General features: G+C 49.4%; 2 protein-coding genes across 3 annotated transcripts in view; both read left to right on the top strand.

Annotated features, from left to right (window-relative positions):
- Rnf121 (ring finger protein 121) overlaps window positions 1-16,634 on the top strand; it is a 61,156-nt gene extending 44,522 nt beyond the window's left edge. For both annotated transcript variants that reach the window (XM_048359428.1, XM_048359429.1), the window contains 4 exons: window positions 2,154-2,274; window positions 12,693-12,826; window positions 13,566-13,667; window positions 15,252-16,634. In XM_048359428.1, coding sequence (XP_048215385.1) covers window positions 2,154-2,274; window positions 12,693-12,826; window positions 13,566-13,667; window positions 15,252-15,372 — 478 coding nt within the window. In that variant the 3' untranslated portion in view covers window positions 15,373-16,634. The remainder of the gene's footprint in view (window positions 1-2,153; window positions 2,275-12,692; window positions 12,827-13,565; window positions 13,668-15,251) is intronic.
- A 2,445-nt stretch (window positions 16,635-19,079) lies between these two features.
- Window positions 19,080-20,359, top strand: LOC125362011 (interleukin 18 binding protein). The gene is made up of 4 exons (XM_048360666.1): window positions 19,080-19,319; window positions 19,745-19,868; window positions 19,943-20,096; window positions 20,288-20,359. Exons 1-4 carry the CDS (start codon window positions 19,112-19,114, stop codon window positions 20,357-20,359), a joined length of 558 nt encoding a protein of 185 aa, XP_048216623.1. The 5' UTR covers window positions 19,080-19,111.
- Window positions 20,360-20,626: the final 267 nt, after the last annotated feature.

The following is a 20,626-nucleotide window of genomic DNA, read 5'->3' as shown; positions in this document are numbered from 1 at the left end:
CAACATTTCATAAGTCAGATAGTAAGTATGTTATTTTTTGGACAGTCTCAGTCCTTCCCTTGCTTTCTCCCAGTTTCCCCCTCTCATCCTTGTCCACAAAAGGTGTACCTTTCTTCTTGCCCCAAGTCCTGGGTATTAATAAAGAAGACATAACACTAGGGCAGGAGGCTTGAGCTGTAGGATAATTGGAGACAGCAGGCCCCTCTGCATTGTGCTGGTGAAACCAGTGAATGTCTGCATATATGCACATGAGAGAGTCCAAATCATGGTTCTAACCAGTTACCCATATTTTTCCTAACAGCAGTTTCCCTTATCTGTGTTAACTAGTCTGCCTAAAAGGCTTTAGATTCAACCAGACTAAGCACTGGCAAACCGTACTACTCTCTGGGCAAATCAACCCACCATTTGTTTTTATAAAATCAAGGAGTTTTTTGTTTTTGTTTTGCCAGTCCTGGGGCTTGAACTCAGAGCCTGGGCACTGTCCCTGGGTTTCTTTTGCTCAAGGCTAGCACTCTATTACTTGAGTCACAATGCCACTTCTGGCCTTTTCTGTTTATATGGTGCTGAGGAATCGAACCCAGAGCTTCATGCATCCTAGGCAAGCACTCTACCACTAAGCCACATTCCTAGTGCTACTTAAGTTTCTTATCAAATATTTTGGTTTAAAAAAATTTATTGACTCAAAGTTGCTTGGTCCTTGGAATTATAAACAAACTTCCCTATCGTATAGTGATCTCTGTCCTTCTTAGTTTATACACTTGAAACAAAAGTTAACTTTGACATCATACAAAATACACACAAGTGCAATTTAATTTTTTTTCTTTTTGGTATTGGTAATGGGCTTGAATTCAAATCTCAGTCTCCTGAGTAGCTAGGATTACAGGTGTGAACTACCTAAACATGTGGGGGTGGGGGGGAAGGTGCCAGTCCTGAGGCTTGAACTTGGGGCCTCAGTGCTGTCTTTGAGCTTTTTTTTTTTGTCCTGGAGCTAGTGTTCTATCACTTGAGCCACAGCTCTACTTCTGAATTTTTGGTAGTTTACTGGAGATATGAATCTCATGGACTTCCTTGCCTAGGCTGGCTTTGAACTGCCATCCTCAGATTCCAGCCTTTCTTGAATAGCTAGGATTACAGGCATGATTCTCCTGGCAGCCAGCTTGACAAACATGTGACTGTGTGTGTGTGTGTGTGTGTGTGTGTGTGCACGTGCCAGTGCTAACACTTGAACTCAGGGCCAGGATGCTGTCCATGAGCTCTCTTGGCTTAAGGCTGGCTCTCTACTGCTTGAACCACAGCTCCACTTCCAGCTTTTTGGTAGCTAATTGGAGATAAGAGTCTCAAGGACTTTTCTTTCCAGGCTGGCTTTGAAGTGCAGCCCTCAGATCTCAGCCTGCTGAGTAGCTAGGATTACAAGTATGAGCTACCAGTGCCTGGCGTGTCAAAGTTTTTATATAAAGGGCCAACTAGTAAATATTTTAGGCTGTGTGGAAGAATAGGAAAATAATGTAAGCTATTTTGTGTAGGTATTTATACTGAGAGGGCACACTGCTATCCTGCTCCAACCTGTTTGTCAGGATCCAGGGTACATGTCCAGGCGAAGCCATGCTTTGTGTCCATAGGAGAAAGAGCCTGGCAGGAGGCGTGTCCACTGGAATCATTTTCAGTATTTTCTCTAGTGATACTCAGGCTCTGGCATGCCTTCCTTTCTTTTGGAAGGCTTAGCTATTTCACCTTGTCTGGCTCAAGACAAGACAACTCATTGAGTTACTAACTTCTAGATTAAATTTCAATACTTGCTATCTAGCTGTTGGCAACAGTGGCATCCCCAGCATGTAGGTCCAACCAGAACAGGCCTTGGTTACAAGGTTACAAGGCTGGCTGCTGGGCAAGAAAGACGGGAATTGAAAGGCAGGACTTGGGAGCCAAGTTGGGAATGGGTATGGTCTTTGCAGCTCACAGTGCTAGCTTCCTCAAGAGGTGTCTGTGGGCTGTCCAGAAGTAAATGGCAGATCTGATATGGCCTTAACTAGCCAATCTTTGCTCTACCTTGAGCCCTCTAGTGATAGGGCCTGCCTTGAATGTCTCAAAGTAGTAATCCCAAAAGCAGTTGTATATTGGGGCAAGTCTTACTGGCCGCGATGTTTTCCTTACAGGATTAAACCAGAAGATGCTATGGATTTTGGCATTTCTCTCCTGTTCTATGGCCTCTACTATGGAGTTCTTGAGCGGGACTTTGCAGAAATGTGTGCAGACTACATGGCATCTACCATAGGGGTAAGTTCACTTACTTTTCTTTTCTTTTATTTGCAGTATTCAGGTTTGAGCTCAGGGCCTCATGCTTGCTAGGCAGTTGTTCTGCCACATGAAATGTCCTCCTTTTTGAGTTATTTTCAAGGTAGGGTCTTCCTTTATCTGGACCATCCTGGTCTGTGATCCTCCTGCTTGTATTTCTCATGTCACTGGGGATGACAAGCGTGTGCCACTGCACACAGCCATTGTACCTCCCCTGGAGCTGGGATAACAGATGTCTGCCATCATGCCCAGCCATTGCCCAGACTGGCCTTGAACCCTGATCCTCCAATCTCTGCCTCCTAAGTAGCTAGGATTACCGGTTTGAGCCACCACGTTGGGTTTCATTTGTGAAGAAATGCATTTTTTTAAGAAATGCATTTTATTAAATGCTTTTTATAAAAACCTAGTGTATTTTATTAAATATATTTTTATTTGCATATGCTAGTTGAGTTGTATCACAGCATTTTATTTAACATTTGTGGACATATATACAATGTATCCAGATCACATCACCCCTCTCACCTATGCTCTTAATACTTCCTCTTGTCCCTCCAGATTGTTCAAGCTAGCATCACATGCTTGGTGGAAGACAGACACTGAGGGATGGGATAAAATTCCTTCCTTAAAATTTGAATATATCGGGCTGGGGATATAGCCTAGTGGCAAGAGTGCCTGCCTCGGATACACGAGGCCCTAGGTTCGATTCCCCAGCACCACATATGCAGAAAACGGCCAGAAGCGGCGCTGTGGCTCAAGTGGCAGAGTGCTAGCCTTGAGCGGGAAGAAGCCAGGGACAGTGCTCAGGCCCTGAGTCCAAGGCCCAGGACTGGCCAAAAAAAAAAAAAAATTTTTTTTTGAATATATCGTAGAGGTTTTAAGTTTAAGGCCCTAGGGAAAGAATCCACTTTACCCAGGGGGAAGTTAACATGAGCCTGGGCACAGTGAAGTACTCAAAAATAAGATGACTCTTAACCAAATGAACTTGACTCTCTCATGGAAAAGATGAGTGTTAAAGGAACACCCACACATTTGAGGAAGTGTTATGAAGGAAAGACGCATGATAGTATGAACAAAATAGCAATGACATTTAGTTTGGGCTCAAAGATGGCTTCCCCAAAGAAGCCACTGATGGACTAACTTGATCAGTGAAGAGGGGGTGCGTGGCTGAAGAAGAGTGCCATGGAGAGAGAATGGCTGTGCGTCCAGCCGGGCGTCCTGTCACTGGGTAGGTAGGCGCTGTGAGGAACTAAGGCCACAGTGGCTGGCTGAGAATGATGGGACTATCCAGAGAAATAGTGGCCAGATTAGAGAAATACCTTAATGGCTAAATTAAAGATTTTAATGTCTATAGTAAAAGTAATGACTGGCTAAGATAGGAATGATTTCACAGATTTGCATTAAGCCAAGCGTTTCACTGCTGGGTAAAAGAAAGCTTAGTGAGGGGCTCACAGTTAGACCGAACTTCTCTCCAAGGGATAAGTGTGGTCTTCTGGGCAAAATAAAGGTGCCTTCGATTGGAGTCGATTGTGAAAAGGGAAAGAAGTGACTCTTTGCAAAGCATTTTTGGAAGTGAGGTTGACAGAAATTGGATGTAGCTTGGTTTCTGAGACAGAAAGAGAAAATATGGAGATCACGTGAGCCACAGAGTTGAAACTTCTGTTGCCAGCGTTGGGTGTTGGTGCCTTTCACAGATCTAGGAATACTGCTGTGAAAGGACTAGCCTCAGACCATGAGGAAAGCCTTAGGCTGAAACTGTGGGTAAAGAAACAGCCAGTCTGAGAGTCCTCAGTAAATATACCTAAGTTGCTCTAAAATTGAAGTGTTTTAGTGTTTTTTTTTTAAATAGAAACAAAAATAATATAGTCTGTGCATTTAGTTAAACCACACAGAAGTACTTCCCATCCTGGTGTCACCTCAGACTCCCCCCAACCCCCGAGGAGGACTATTTCCGTCACCCTGGGTAACGTTCATTAAGTACAGTTTTAGGCCTCAGTGTAATGAGACTAATTTACTCTTTTCTGTTTTTAGAACACTTTATAAGGGTTTGGATATAGTTTGAATGTGTCCTCCAAGAGTTATGTGTTGAAGGCTGAGTCCTCCTTGTGGAGGTGTTGAGATAGTAGGACTTTAAGAGACAGGGCCAGCGGAAGGTCACTGGGCATGTCCTGAGCAGAGGCTAAGGTAGTTCTCATGGCTCCCTAAATTGCCCCCAGTGCCCTGTGTGGCTATCATCTCTGGCACAGGCATGTGCTCCCACCATGGCGGTGCCATCTGCCATGAGGTGTTGTGATGAATCCTTACCAGAGCTCATGCTGTGTGTGCTATTTGGACTTTAAGCCTCTGAAACTGTGAGCTGAATAAATCTCTTTTCTTTACAAATACCTAGCCTCAGGCATATTGTTATAGTAATGAGAAACAGACTAACACAACAGCCTAATAGTTTCTTTTTTGAGCAACTGTTGTATATGTTAACTTCATTTCACTGTCTTTTATCTATTTGTGTAGACCTCCTATCTTACTTTAACCAGCTCACTCACCAGAAGAGACAGAAGAAATTTCCTGACCCTGGGTGTCGAAGTATTGACTTCACACTTGGCACATTCACTAAGATTGCTACTGTGGCATAGCCAACTTTTCAGAGCAACTTTTGCTAGGTTGTTTTTTTTTTTTTTACCATCTGTTGCTTTCATTTTCTTCTAATTGTGTTTGTGTAAGACCCATTCTGTGATTAGCCCAGGTTTTTGCTAACTTTATCTCAAGGCTATTATTAGCTGCCAGTTTAAGTACAGCCTTAATTCCCATAGATGGATCAGTAATAATTAGTCAGCAGAATCCCCTTTCTCCAGGTAGAATTGAGCTCAGAATTGATCATACATTCGCTCCTCCCTCAGGAGATGGAATCATTACATTGCATCCCAAAGTGGGATTTGAGTTGGGTCCTCTTTGCATACTAGGAAGAATTACTAGAGACTTCAGTGATTGCAAGAGGTAATCTATAATGGTGATGCGACAGTTCCCTACAAACAATGAATTCCAGCCACACCAAAAGATGTGGTAGGATAATTTCTTGTTGGGGTGGAGAATACCTATCACATACCCCAGCTCTTGATCTTTTGTAGTATGAGATCCCAGTAGTCTTCCTCCAGCACTCCACACCGTTCGTGCTAATTCATTCACTAATAATCTGGCCTAAGGAATAATAATAATCTAATTCATGTGAGTGAATTAGTGAATGAATTAGCATTCATTCACTAATAATCTGCCTCTGAGCAGAGGATCTTAAGGGTGCATCACATCTGTCTTTATTGAAGGGTTGAGGCTGCTAGCAGGAAAACAAACTGAGTCTGTGAGTGTGGCTAAGATCTACCAGACTGCCTGCTTTCCAGTGCTTCAACACCACCTTCTCTGCCCCTCAGCCTGCCACCTTCACGCCTCTGCCCCCTAGAGTTCACATCTAGTCAACAACGATATTCCGGTTGTCTACACCTAAATTCTGTGTCCCTGACAAATACATGCCTTCCCTTCTTCATTCCTCAAGCCAGTCTTCTGGTTTCTTACAGGAGGATCTACCTGTTCCCTAGATAGTGGCATAGAAAGTCGATAGCCCTTTTAGAATACCCATCAGTTTGTCCCAAGGAATATGACTTTCTGACCCTAACTAGACAAGTGATGTGCTGCTTTCCAGGGGGAGTGTCCTGGGAAGACTCTGGCTTGTCACCGTACTGGGAATCGCCAGGCATTCATTTGTTCATTGTTGATACATCAGTGAGACTTCCCGAGTAGCTGGTATTCTGCCAGAGCATGTATGCCAATAGATCCCATCTCATGGATATGGGCGAGGGGCCTGCAACATGGAATAGTGGATGGATTTGATCTCACCAAGTACCTCATAGGAGAGGAATCACACAGTCTTGTGTCTTTTTATAACTGGCTTATTTCACTGAGCATCAAGTCCTCAAGATTCATTTTTATTGTGTGTCAGAATGTCCTGCCTTTTTAAGGCTGAATAATACTCCATTTTGTGTACATACCACATTTTCACTTCGTCATTTTTCATAGTCTTTTGCACAATCTAAGATCACAGCTTCTACCTCGGAGAGTCATAGATAGTTTTGTAACTGTTTGCCTCCAAGTCAGGAAGCACATCTACTTCATCTCTCTCACCACCTCTTTCTCTGAGAATGCTCTGGTCTAAAGAGATCCCGTAGTTTAATTGTAAGGTTCCAGAAAGAAACCATGGGGTGAAGATTGGGAGGATCCTGGTTTGAGGCAGCCCAGGCAAAAAATTAGTGAGATCCCATCTCAACAAATAGACTACACATGGTGGTGTAGTTCTGAAATCTCAGCTATGCAGGCAGTGTAAGTAGGAGGGTCACAGTGTAGGCTGGCCTAGGTAAAAATTGAGACCCTGTTACAAAAATGTAACCAAGGCAAAAGGGTTGGAAGTGCTAGAGGCCCTGAATTCAAATCGTAGCACTACCAACAAAAAGAAATGAAACTGTGAGGTTGCCCAGCATTCTCAACTCCTTTGTACTGTTCTCTGTCTCGTGTAGATTAGTTCTTGCTTTCAGGTCACATGAACATGTCTGTAACCTGAACTCTCTTTTGAGTCAGGAGACAGTTTCTTTTCCCCCAGCTGGTCACAGTGATAAGCATAAGCATGTGACAGCCAGTCATTATAGTTTCAATTCACACCAAAAGTCACTCTGGAGACAGGATGCTGAGCTGTGAGAATCACGCTTCGAAGCAAGTCCAGGCAGGAAAAAAGAAGTGTTTGAATGACATCAGTGTAGACCTGACTTCTGGCCCCTGGGCCCGCATGGCCTCCCTTTGGGCAGCGTGGCCTCTGCTCTGTGCTCACTGCTGCCTCTCGGGTGCTCGTCTTGCACCAGCCCTGTCTGAGCCTGGGGCTTCCCAGCTCTTGCCCTGCACACTGGCAAAGCCTGAGGCCTCTGTCACCAACACCAGACTTGGGATGAGGTTTGCAGGCACCACACACGGCCTGTCGGAGGCCATCACAATCTAGGGATGCCAGATTGGGGTCCTGGTAACTCGAGCAGCTGCCCAAGGCAGGCTCTTGGGTTAGCTTGTGCTGCTGTTGCCACATGCATGGTGCTCAAGCCCTTGTGGCTGCCTCATTGTCGGCTCTTCTATTGCTGCTGCTGAACCCAGGCTGCCCCTGCCAAGATCACCTTCCAGATGCCCTACAATGCCAAGCACTTCTTCTCCGTGGACAGCAAGTGCACTCTGAGCTTCAGGTGATTACTGTGCTTGCTATGACCCATGTAGTCTACTAGCAGAGCCTGATGACAAGGTGTCATACAAAGAGATGAACAGACTGCAGGATAGCTTTACGTGCATGGTCTCCACAAATATACAAATTGGGCTTCAACAATGCATTTTTTACTTCACACAGAAAACCGTCTCTGTGGACTGTTAAATTGGACATGAACTTCCTTTATCTCCCAGTGAGAACTGAGCCAGTGCTCTTGCCACATGGAATCAGCTTGCATCTCCATGCATGAAGCACTCAAATCCCTCAGCCACTAGCACATTCCTTTCCCAGGGCGAGAGGCTCAGGGCCACGGCTGGGCAGAGCATCTGAATACACGAGTAGCATATCAGTCAGTAGGAGAAGCCCTCATTCTTCCAGTGGTTAACAGAGAACAAGTGTTTCTGATGATAAACTTCTTCTCCCATCACAGAACCACCACAATCAGCTGTGGATCCTAACTCCACTGTGAGAGCTGAGGTACCATTGCCCTTGTAATATACTGTGCTCTAATCTAAGCTACTGAAGGACATAACACTAGCAGCGTTTCAAAACCTTATTCTTACAACATGGGAGAGATAGACTGTATATTCTTAGACTGTGCAAGGACACCTTTGTTATATTTGTAAAGGTAGAAGCACTTTGGGACTTCATTGGGCTGTTCATGTTCATATACAACAGCAGTGATCTATTTTTTTCTTCCTTATTTTTATCTTCTCTTGGCACCCTAAACTTTGGTATTCTGATTTGGTATTTTAATCACTGAAAAATACTCTACTTACAGGGAGTTGATATTTTAAAACCTTAGATTTAATGTGTCCATGTGCTCTGGAGGAAGAAACCTGCCTTTTAATTGTTTAGTGTGAATAAGAAAATAAAAAGCCATCCTGGGGTAGAGGGTAGCGGATTGTGAGCTAAGCCCGCTTTCTGGGGCATCTTCCTCTGAGAGCCACGGGCAGGCAGGATAGTAACATTTTTGTGCTTTGGGCCATGTGTCCTACCACAATCTTGGTACTTTCTGAGAAAGCTCCGGGGTCACTGAATCCTCAGAAGCTCCAGGCAACAATACCTGGCCAGGGCGGGTTGTGTCCTGGTCTGCACTGCTTGAGGTAGTACAGAAAGCTAGGGGTTTGGAATCAAGCAGACATGATTTCAGATGGCAATGTACCTTTTGTTTTGGTTTCATTTTTGTTCTGCTTTTTTATTGTTTTGTTTTTGGCAACAGTAGGGTTTGAACAATGGACCTTGTACTTGCCATGTAGTCACTCTATCAGTTGAGCTACATCTTCAGCTTGTTTAGTTTGTTTGAGGTGCAGTCATGTTTCCCAGGCTGACCTCACTCTTGACCTTTGTGCCTCAGCCTCCTGAGAGGTGGGATCACATGTATGCGCCGTCACACCCAGCTGGTATTTCCCTTTTCCTTTTTCATGACTTGTAGAGTTTTAGTCACAACACTTTTAAGCTCCATGTCTTTGCTGTTCATCTATTTATTTGGCATCACTGATGTGTCCATTCTTCTCAGTATTTACTGCCACCACATTAGCCAGAGCCATCACCTTAGCACAGTCTCCATTATCCATTGCTTATAAAGAATTTTAGTAGTCACCTAGCTGATCTCTCAGTCCATGTCAGCCCATCTCCAAGACCAAAAACAGATTGTGATCTTTTACATTTTGAGTCTGATCATGTTGCACTCTTGCATGTTTATAATTACTTCTTTTTTGTATAAATGTAATCAGTTTCCCCTAGTTGTAGGTTCTGTGAAAATAGAAACCAGGTCAATGTTTTCCACCATTTCATCCCCATACCTGGTCTGGTGGCTGCTACTTGGTAGGTGCCCGATATATTTTGATAGGAGGAAGAGTTTGGGCTATGTTCAAGGTCACTGATCTGTGGCAGATGGTTGAGATTATGTCTGTCTAATCCTGATGTCCCCTTGCGCTCTTTCTACTGAAGAATCAAGCTCTCAAGTTGAATGAACTCTTCCTCCCCGTACTTTGCCCATCTCCACCTCATTGTCCTGCCCAGGCTTTTCCTGTTGAGTTCTGTGACTGTGGGCTTCCTGGGGACTTTCTGACTTGACAGACGATGTTGAAACAGCCTGTGGGATTTCATCCTGACACGATGTCACATTGGCTTCTTGTGGGGCATTCCAGACCAGGGTTCTAACAGACATTTCCTTGGACTTCCCTTCTATTGTCCTTACCTCCTTGAAGTCCCTTTGATCGTGTAGCCTTTGTCCTAGTGTCTTGGCATCAGAATTCTGGCATAAATTGAAGTAAAGCTCTTCCTCAGTATCAGTCCGGGGTTGGAGTGCTCCAAATTCTACTACTTCACTGTATTGCGCCAGCATAAGTGGCCGTGCACCTGTGCCACACAATTAGGTGGACTCAGCACTCAGCCAGAGCTGACCCAGACCTTTGCTGTCTCCTCTCAGTCAGTTGATGGAACCTAGAAATTCAAGCCAGTACCTGAAGCCCCAGTACCACCCAAAAGAGAAAGGAAAGAAGAGGAAAATTCTAAGCCAGAACACATTCCAGAAAAGGCTTTCCTTAATTTCTTCTAACTACAGCCAGCTTTTCCACTCTATTAACAAGCTAGCCGCTCAAGTGCAGGTAGGCAGTGGCTGAGGATATATTGTATTCCCAAGCCAGGCCAGGCTCCTCTAGGAGTCCCAGTTGGTGCTGGTGTCGCTTTCCTGATGAACTGTGCCACTCAGTACCCAGGAGACCCTCAACAGGGTCCTGAGCCTTTTGAGCCTTGGGTCTCTTTCCGAGGTGCCCCACGGTATTAAAGCTGAGATTCTAGCGTGTGAGACTTGCACAGTGTACAGACTCCAAAGATCTTGGCGCCTTCCTCTGCCTCTAGCTGTGCTCTCAGTTGTCTTTTGCACTTGATGAACAAATCAGAAACTTTGGGATAAGGAGCAGTCAGCGAGCAGAGCAGCCCTTCCTGTGACATGTAGCACTGTTGGCGGAGAGCCGTTGGCAGTAGGGTGGTGGATGGGACATAAACAAGAGCTAGACGGTCTGGGTACTGGTTCTCCCTTGTTTCTTTTCGTTGCTGGGATTTGGTTCTGCCAGTGAGGAGATAGATCCAGTGTTTTGTGACAGTGAGTTCAATTTGAGCTACTTAATGCTTTTCAAGCTGCAAAGGCAGGAAGCTCTGTACTTGCAGACTTGTGGACAGTGTGCCTGACCACCACCACCACCACCCCCGCCCCGCCCCTGAGAACTCTAGGGATTGAGTCACAGCATGTTTCATTTCCTCTATGTGTGTGTGCCAGCCATTCCTGGGGCTTGAACTCAAGGTCTGGGCATTGTACTTGAGCTTTTTTTGTTCAAAGTTACCGTATTTTTGGTAGTTAAACTGAGTTAATAATCTCACATACTTTTGCTGCCCAGCTTGTCTTTGAGTCATAATCCTCAGATCTCAGCCTCCTGAGTAGTTAGGATTAGAGGCATGAGCCACCAGCTCCCGATTTCTTCTTTTTCTTCCCTCCCTCCCTCCCTCCCTCCCTTCCTCCCTCCTTCCTTCCTCCCTTCCCCCTCCTTCCTTGTAGGGTAGACTCTAAGAGGGCTGGCAGTGTCCACTTCTGTGAGGGCTTGCAGTAAGGGAGAGGGTTTGAACTCAACATCTTATGTAGTAGTTCTGATGGTCGAGAGGCTATTTCTCAGAAGGATGGTTTAGGGTCTGGGGGCTCCCTCCTAGGTTTAGTGGAAGTTCTCGTAGGCACAGCTGTGTCTGTTCTAGGGAGACCAACTCATCTTCCCGTATTCCTTATTTAGGGCCTGTGTGCCTTTCTCCCTGACAGCTACACCCACTTACCTTAGGGCCATTTTTCTAACTAACATAGGTGGCTTTGGTTTTTTTAGAGACAATTCTATGGAAACAAAAAAGAAAGCGGGGCTGGGAATATGGCCTAGTGGCAAGAGTGCTTGCCTCCTACACATGAAGCCATGGGTTCGATTCCTCAGCACCACATATATAGAAAAGGCCAGAAGTGGCACTGTGGCTCAAGTGACAGAGTGCTAGCCTTGAGCAAAAAGAAGCCAGGGACAGTGCTCAGGCCCTGAGTCCAAGCCCCAGGACTGGCAAAAAAAAAAAAAGGCAAAGGAAGGATGGATGGATAGAAAAGAGGAAGGGAGGAAGTCCAAAATAGAAAATAAATATATTAAAACTTTTTCTTTTTTATGGCTATGTTATGGATCACATTCTGTTTACAAATTCATCTGTTGTAAACTAGGTTGTTGTGCTTTTAGGCTGTTATAAATAATGCTTCTATAAGCATTGACATTGATTTACTTATTTAGTCAGTCCGTCAGTCATGGGGCTTGAACTCTGGGCCTGAGTGCTATCCCTGAACTCTTCAGCTCAAGGCTAGCATTCTATCACTTGAGCCCCAGCGCCACTTCTGGCTTTTTCAGTTTATGTGGTACTGAGGAATCGAATCCAGGGCTTTATGCATGCTAGGCAAGCACTCTACCAGTAAGCCACATTCCCAGCCCTGAGCATTGACATCTAAATATTTATTTGTAGTGAAACTAACAGGAAGATTGATGCAGTTAGAGACAGCCTGCCAGATGTTATTGTTGTCCAAAAGGATGGGACCCCCTGTCTTTTGCCACAGATGTCTGAGAATGCCATCTAGTACCCATAATTTTCACTGTTTTTTTTCTTTCTTTCTTTTTTTTCAAATTTTTATTATCAGACTGATGTACAGAGAGGTTACAGTTTCATACGTTAGGCATTGGATACATTTCTTGTATAATTTTCACTGTTTTAAATAATGGAGAATGATATTGTTCACCTCTGGCCACAGAACAGCTTACCTGGCATAGCTCTGACTGCCAACTCTGAGTCCTCCCTCCCTCCCTCTCCCCTTGTTGCTGATGCTGAGCCAGCTCAGCTTGCAGGGCCTGAGCATCTGACTTCCTAGCCCTTCTCTAGTGTGCCCCTTTCTCTGTGTCTGTTCAGCCAACCTGAGCTTCATTTGGCTTTGGAAGGTGTTTCTGTATCTCTCCCTGTCCCCTTGCCACGTCTGCAAAAGACCCTATGCTCCTGCGACGCCTTCCCACTGTGGCAGATTCTCATGGCTTTCCTGTCCTTCCCTCCTGCTCTTCTCCAGTTCTACAGTGAGTCAGGCATGCCTACCAAGCACCTTTCAGACAGCGTGTGTGCCGTGTGTGGACAGCAGATCTTCGTGGACGTCAGTGAAGAGGGCATCATTGAGAACACGTACAGACTGTCCTGCAATCATGTGTATCCTGCCTGCCTGGTGTCCTGGACCCCCTCCCTCCTGAGACCATACTCTAGTCAGGCAGGAGGGAGATTGGATGGATGTAAGAAAGCCACAAAACTGCAGCCTCCCTCCCCTTCTCACATCACACACTGGTGCTCTGTGTGTGGAAGGAGTGGTAATAGAGTGCCAGGGTCAAAGAGACCCTGAGGCTGCGCTAGCTGACAAAGATGGGTTATCACAGGGAAGGACCTCTAGTGAGATCCCTCAACTTAGAACCAAATCCCCCCTTCTAAATAACACTCTCCTGTGTGTCATGTATTTGCTGTGTTATATTAGGAGGTCCATGTGCAACCTTCATTTTGCCGCACACAACACTGTAAGGTCGGGATCATTATCCTTGATCCAGAAATCCATAGCTGAGAAGAAGTGAAGCTAGCCAGCCACCAGTGGCTCGCACGTGTAATCCTAGCTACTCAGGAGGCTGAGATCTGAGGGTCACGATTCGAAGCCACCCCGGGCAGAAATGTCCCCCATGAGACTCCTATTTCCAATTAACCACTCAAAAACTGGAAGTGGCACTGTTGCTCAAGAGGTAGAGGTAGGGCTAGCCTTGAGCACAAAGAGGCTCAGGGACAGTGCCCAGGACCTGTAAAGCCTTGCAACTGACAAAAAAAAAAAAAAAAAAGTGAAGCCAGAATTGGAACCTTTCTCTGGAGCTGCTGCCGTGTCTTCCAACTTCCCTTAACCTACGGTGCCCAGATTCCATGAGTTTTGTATCCGTGGCTGGTGCATCGTGGGAAAGAAGCAGACATGCCCCTATTGCAAAGAGAAGGTAGACCTGAAGAGGATGTTCAGCAATCCGTATCCTTTGTTTGGGTCTTTGTTGGGAGTAGATGGTGGGAAGAAAATACTGGCCCATGTGGGTAAGTGTTGGGGTTTTCCTGTTCCTTGTCGCCAACCTGGATCAAGCTTGCCATTCAACTTGGCTGCTTTGGCGGCTGTTCTAGGGAAGTTGGGGTGTCACATGGGGTGTGATCCAAGCTCAGCTTCCCATCATAAGCTCCAGCAACGGCTGCGCCCATTTACTTGTGTGCTTGCTCTGTTCCTCTCTTGTATCAGTTCATTCCATACCCTAGCAACTTTGACCTGGGTAATATTATTCTTAATTTACAAGTGAAACAGGTTAGTGATTGAGGACTTTGTTCAAGGTTACCCAGTGAGCACTTGCTTCCTTAGAGACCAGATCTGTGCCTATGCCGGACCTGCAAGGCATAGGAGCAGCTGGGGCGCTGTGTCTCCATCCATTGCAGGCCCAGGACCTGTGCTCCCCCCACCCCGGCCCCCCAGCCTCCACCCCTTCCCACAGCCGCTTCTCCAGCTCTCCCTCCCCTTCTAGTGGGGCTGTATCCCCGATGGGGTTTTCATGGAACATTGTGTTCCTAGCACATGCTCACAGTCCTCAAGGAGGAGATTCTGGCCTCCCCCTTTCCTGGGTTCTGTTTGGTTCTTCTCGGGCCCAGTTCAGGAACGGCTGTAATTCCATAGCCATGTGAAGCTTAGGGCTTCTTTAGCTCTCAAGACGTGAGCCAAGCTGGATTTTCTGATGCCCTCACAGGAGTTCCCCACAGCTTCATGAACTTTCCCTGTGCTTTCCTTGGAGCTGGGCTTCCCAGGCTCTCTCTCCAACCCCCCTTTGCAGCATTTAGATCTAAAGCCCCCCCTCTCCTGGGCTACTTGCTTCCACAGGGCCTCCTTAGAGGCTTTGCCAGGGCGAAGCTCTGTGACTAGCCTCATTCCCTGTTCCTTTCTGGCTCTGTCCCTAGAAACAGTCTCTTCCTTAACACCAGAACTGTCAATTTTGCATGTCTGAAGAACCTTTGCAGTTCGATGCAGGGGGCTGGGAATATGGCCTAGTGGCAAGAGCGCTTGCCTCCTGTACATGAAGCCCTAGGTTAAGTTCCTCAGCACGGCCAGAAGTGGCGCTGTGGCTCAAGTAATAAAGTGCTAGCCTTGAGCGAAAGGAAGCCAGGGACAGTGCTCAGGCCCCGAGTTCAAGCCCCAGGACTGGCAAAAAAAAAAAAAAAAAAAAAAGAACCTTTGCAGTTACCTTATCCCACCCATTTCCAACCTTCTGGCAGCGTGGTCACGGATGCGTTTACAGCATATCTGTAGGTCTCCGGCTGCTTTCTTACACTAGCAGGCTCAGAGAAATCGGTACACAAGGCCTCCATGGTCGTGAGTTGTTTCACCTCTCCACCCTCATGCTGTCTCCGGTCCCTGCTTCTCTCCTCACCCCCATTCTCCGTCTTGGCTCTCCTTTCCCACATGGAGGAAGAGCACTTTCTTCTAGCCTGGAGCAGCTGGAACATGTGGGCAGCTCCACGGAGGGCCTTCCCCCCATGCAGTCTCACAGTTGGCCTCTCATCCTTAACCGTTGGCTGCCAGCTGGGAGAGGCCTCACGTCATGTATGGACAGCTGTTAGACTGGCTTCGCTACCTGGTGGCCTGGCAGCCTGTCATCATTGGCCTGGTGCAAGGCATCAACTACATCCTGGGGCTGGAGTAGTCAGGGAGCGCACCCATGGAGAAGCCACCCCACCTGCCCTGGACCTCAGGGCGCTCTCCTCGCTGCCCACGAAGACCTCCCGCGTGGGAAAGACTCACAGGGGTGCTCGGGTCACTCAGGACCTCTCTGGCTGTGTCCCGGCTGGGGAGGGATACGATGGAGAACCAGCCGATGGGGCTGTCAACAGTGGTGGGGGAGGGGCTTTTTAAAAGAAAACTATTTTGATGAATATATTTAAAAACCTTTTTTATTGTGGAGCAGAGGAGTTACCCCCTCCAGGCCTCCCCGAGCCCGAGAGGGGCTGGGGCAGAGCCATGATGTTTTCGGTTTAAAGAAGCCTCTCACCTCCGGCTGAGAGCACTGTTGGTTCTCAGTAGCTGAGAACCTTCGCCTGCGTGTTCCCCTCTTTCCTCCCCTTCCCTTCGCTTTCCTTTCCTCCCTGTTCCTTCCCTCTGTGGGGTTCGAGTGTGGTGCGCTCGGTGTGGAAGAGTGGAAAAGCTCAGGCTGGTGCCATGGATGAGCGCTAAGGGGACCTCCTTGCTGCCCGGTCCAGGAGTTAGGATGGGTGTTGTTTGATTCTGTCTCCCCGTCCGGGAGCTAAGCACAGAGTGGGGCACGCAGGACCTCATCAGTCACGTTTCCAAGGGAAGCCCTGGGCCTCGAGATTCATTGGTGAAGCATTTGGGGATAACTGAAACAGCAGCACGGGTAGCCTGCCCCGGAGTGGGCCGTCTTCAGCGAGGAATAGAAGCCATCTGTATTGAGTTGGGCTTTGGGGGCAACTCTTGGCAGCAGTGGTTGCAGGCCTCTTGCACAGGTTGATTCGTCAGTGAGGGTATGTGCCAAAGGCCAGTGTGCACGTCACTTCCTTCCTGATAGCCCGAGTAAGGGGGGCGTGTATGTGTGTGTGTGGAGTGGGACTATGACTGTCAGTCACCACAGTGTCCCTGAAGCTACTGAGGGATTCCCAGGGGAGGAAATAGCCACACGGGAGCTCCATTGTTCATGAGCCCTGCCTGGGCAACGGCGACGTCGTGAGACTGGTGGGCGGGTGGGAAGGCAGATGAGGCCGAGGTGAGCACGGGTTTCACATAGGGGCTTCCAGGCAGAAGCCACTAGGAGTTTGGAAGTGGGGGGCACCAGCACCCATCACTGCTGTGCTTCAAGGGAAGATGGCCCAGGGTGTCTGCCCATGCAGGGGCAGTATCTTGTCACTTGTGTGAATAAAGCTCCATGAGCTGGGTTGGAAAGTCGAACATCCATTTGCTTTTCTTGTCACCTCTTTTCCTGGGGGCCTTGGGCTTGTCTCGCAGCCTCTACTTCCCCCTCACCGGGAGCTGGGAATGGGGTGGTTTGTGTTGCCCTCCCAGCATGCTGGGTTCTTGTCCTGAATTTGGGGTCTTGGTATGCCACTGAGCCCTGTCACCATCCACTTTTCCTCGAGGTCAGTCCCAACGTGGGCATCGCTTCGCCCTCTGGCTCCTCGTGGTCCCCGTGCCTATGCCAGCACTCGGAGCCCATCCTCGGGGCAGTGGGGACTGGTCATAGGGCCCAGATCGCTTTTGTCCTCCCTAAAAAGCGGACTCGACAGTCCTGCATCCCATACCTTCCCAGTGGCCTCCTCTGATCTTGGTCCTCTTGGGTAAAGGCCTAGTCCCTCCTCCTGCCGTCAGCACCTGTCCCCCAGTGGACTATTTCAATACCCATGTGGCCTTCCTCCCAAAGTCACTCGTGGAGATCTGGTGCTTCTGGGAGGCCTTCCCCTGCAGCCTAGAAGCCACTGGGGCAGCAGCTAAAATGTGAATTTGGCATCAAAAGAAGACAGCGGGGCTGGGGATATGGCCTAGTGGCTAGAGTGCTTGCCTCATATGCATGAAGCCCTGGGTTCAATTCCCCAGCACCACAGATACAGAAAACAGCCAGAAGTGGCGCTGTGGCTCAAGTGGTAGAGTGAGCAAAAAGAAGCCAGGGGCAGTGCTCAGGCCCTGAGTTCAGCCCCAGGACTGGAGAAAAAAAAAAAGATTTTAGTCTATACCTGAGCCAGAGCTATGGATCTGTCTCTGTGCCCGATGTGTCCTCCAAGCCCCGGCCACCCCTTGGCCTCCCTGGTTCTTAACCTGTTCACCAGCCTCAGGGCACGCGCTGGGCTCCCCCAGCATGGTCTTTCTGCTCCCCTAGGTACTTGCAGGCCCCTGAGAGAGTAGTGAATGTAGCTTAGATTTTGCCTAACCCTAGTCCCGGCCCTAACGCAGCCCTAACGTCCTTGGTTTGTGCCATACTGAGAATGGCCTTCCTCTTTCAAGGTTAACTCTCAGCTTGCGTCATATTCTGGGCTTGGCTGTGAATTTCTGCAGACTGGGAAGGGAGGTGCTTTTTCCTGAGTTGTGGCACATGGTCCTAGCAGCACTGAGCCCGTCTGTCCCAGAAAGGAGCCTCTGAAAGGGGAGCACTTCTGGACATTTGGGGAGCCAGGTAGGGGGGATCTGGAGGGGCAAGGAGGAAGGACACAAGCAGGGTGGTTTGGGAATAGCTGATCTTAGGGCTGGGTGGGGATGGAGAGCCTAGAAAGGCTAGGACGTTGGCGGGCTTACATGGCACTGAGCCTGAAGTGGCTGGTGAGCCAGCTGGGGTCCCGAGCGCCTGGGAACGTTGTCTGAGGATTGGTATGGTCGTCAAGCAGAGCCCTGCCTCTGTGGAAGCAAAGGGCTAGCTCTAAAGCACAGAGGGGACACTGAAGTCCTGACTGAGCAGAACAGAACGGAACTGACCTGTGGTTCTCATCTAGCTCACCTTAGGTAGCGCTTGTGAGGTGTGGGGTAGTCAGAAGGTCCAGTGTGATGTTTGGAGATGGGGGACCTAGGAGTTAACGGAACAGGACACGGCCTCAGTGGCTGCTTTGAGGAGCATGGGTACCCTGAGCCCCATCCTGTGAAGCACCGACTGCGGGGGGGGGGGGGGGGGGGGCGGGGCGTGGACAGAGTGCCTGGTGCACAGCGTCCTGGCCTGGCTCTGGGTACAGGTATCCAGGAACAGGCGGAGCTAGCTCTGCCTTGTGTGGAGGACAATGGCCTCTGCGAGTTCAGAATGAAAGTGAAAGTGGAATGGAATGAGCCTTGCTTTCCCAGAAAGAGTTGGCTGTATCCCGCCTTCCCAGACTGGCCGCGGAGCCGGTGTCGCCGCCTGAGTGACAGGTAAGTGTCTGGCCAGGGCCTGTGCTCCTGTCCGTGTGGAAGGGCTGAGATGGAACTGGGTAACCATCGCACTCAGCAGAGCTGGGTGGGGAGATCATCACTTGGTAACAAGCCACAGTGCCGACAGCTGCAGCCTGTGCTACAGGCCTGTCCTCTGCGAGTTAACCAGTGGACAGATGGACAGGACAGAGCGAATGCAGAGCCTGGAAGCCCCCTGGAGGGTTGGCTTTTACAAAGCAGCTGTGAAGTTGACTGGAGAGTCTCAAAGGTGGGGTAGCTGACCTTCCTTCACCTCTCCTCAGCTCCTGCACGTGCGTCACCACAATGAGACAGATCGGGACAGCAGGTGGGCTGTGGGCTGCGCATGTGTCTGGGATGGGGGGTTGTGCTGAACAGAGGGGGTACCCCCCAGGGGAACGCCGCTGACTGGACCATGTTGCCCAGGCTCCATTCCTAGGCCTCTCTGTGCACCATTCAAAAGGGCCGGAGCTTATCCAGGTTGCAACTCGGTTAAGATAGGATTTGGGGTGCTGAGCAATGCCAGGCAGATGAGTCAGTTGCTGACCTCTATGACTGTCCTTTCTCCAGACCCCACTCTGTGGGCCCTGCTTCTGTGTGCCCACACCATCCCTGTCCTGGCCCAAGCCACCTCAACACCTCTGACCACCACAGCTGCCTCGGCCTTGCCCGTGCTTCAGACAGCTCAGGGGTGCCCAGCCTTGGAGGTGACCTGGCCGGAGACGGAAGTGCCACTGAGTAAGGAGCAATAATGAGAGCCCAAGGAGGACACAGTGCCAGGGGGTGGGCTAACTGCAGTGGACCTTACCACGAGTCACCAGCCAGGCCAGACCAAAGACGATCCTTCTTGAAGATGGGATTCAGACATAAAGAGTGGTCAGAGGACCTCCTTAGGCCTTGGTGCAGTGCACCGGAAGGGGTGCTCTGCCCAGAGCCTGCTTGCCCTCTAGCTCAGAGCTCCTCAGCCTATCTAGGTCTTGCCCTCTAGAAAAAGCTCAGAAGCAGCTTCAGCATATGGATGAAGACCTTCCCCACCTCCCCTGTGGCCCCCTTGCTTTCCCCCGCCGTGCCCCAGAGTCGTCCTGATGGGTGTGACGGTTGGGAGCTGGCAGGGTGGGCGGGGCCTGCTCTGCGGAAGGGCTAACAGGTACCTGTGCCCCCAGATGGATCGCTGACCTTGTCCTGTACGGCCTGCAGCCGCTTTCCCCACTTCAGCATCCTCTACTGGCTGGGCAACGGTTCCTTTATTGAGCACCTCCCAGGCCCGATGAGCGAGGGCCACACCAGGTGAGCGTCCTCAGCGAGGCCAGTGGGAGGGAGGCCTCCCGCTGGGGTCCTCATGCCTGCCTCCCCTGCCCCAGCCGCCAGCGCCAGCCCCGGGGCGCGAGCACTCGGCTGCAGAAGGACTTGGTGCTGGAGGAGCTGAGCCCTACCCTGCGAAGCACCAATTTCTCCTGTGTCTTTGTGGACCCCGGACGGGTCGCCCAGCGCCACATCGTCCTGGCTCAGCTCTGGGTGAGTAACACGAGGGAAAGCGTCCCGGGACAGGGGGAGTTGCCGTCGTGGGGAGGGAGGGGAGGCCTGCTGAAGCAGCCCCTACGACTGCATCCCACTCTTCCCTGGCAGCCTGAGGTGGACATAAAAGGAAACTTGGGCAGGGATGCAAGGTGCAGAGTTCTGACCCTTGTCTGCCTTCACTTCCCCAGACCAGGCGGAGGACAGTGCCAGCTGCGTCTCAAGGGCCCCGGCTGCCCACATCAGCAACAGCGCAGCCTTGAGCAGAGCCTGGGGCCGCCCCGCCTGGAGGGTGACGCCTCCCCCTCCCCCTCCCTCAGCCCATTTGCTTTCCTCATGCCCACCACCATGCTGCTCCCCTGCTAAGGAACTCCAAGACCTGCCACCGCCCTGACCTAGCACCCAAGCGTCCTCAGTCCCCTGCTGGGCCTTTGTGAACCCCAAAGCCTGATGGAAATGCCCTCTTCCGTGACATCCAAACAGCGCTGGCTCCACTGTCTGTGGATTTCATGTTGTATCTTTTTTCTTGT

This window comes from Perognathus longimembris, chromosome 13 (genome assembly GCF_023159225.1).
Source record: "Perognathus longimembris pacificus isolate PPM17 chromosome 13, ASM2315922v1, whole genome shotgun sequence".
NCBI lineage: Eukaryota > Metazoa > Chordata > Mammalia > Rodentia > Heteromyidae > Perognathus > Perognathus longimembris.
This window is presented reverse-complemented; position numbering and strand designations above follow the sequence as displayed.

Bases quoted from the DNA above. Each gene is read 5' to 3' on its own strand.
- LOC125362011 (XM_048360666.1), top strand. From the start codon at position 19,112: ATGAGTCAGTTGCTGACCTCTATGACTGTCCTTTCTCCAGACCCCACT. The intron at 19,320-19,744 runs GTAAGGAGCAAT...CTGTGCCCCCAG, and splicing joins GGAGACGGAAGTGCCACTGA to ATGGATCGCTGACCTTGTCC. The intron at 20,097-20,287 runs GTGAGTAACACG...TCACTTCCCCAG, and splicing joins TCGTCCTGGCTCAGCTCTGG to ACCAGGCGGAGGACAGTGCC.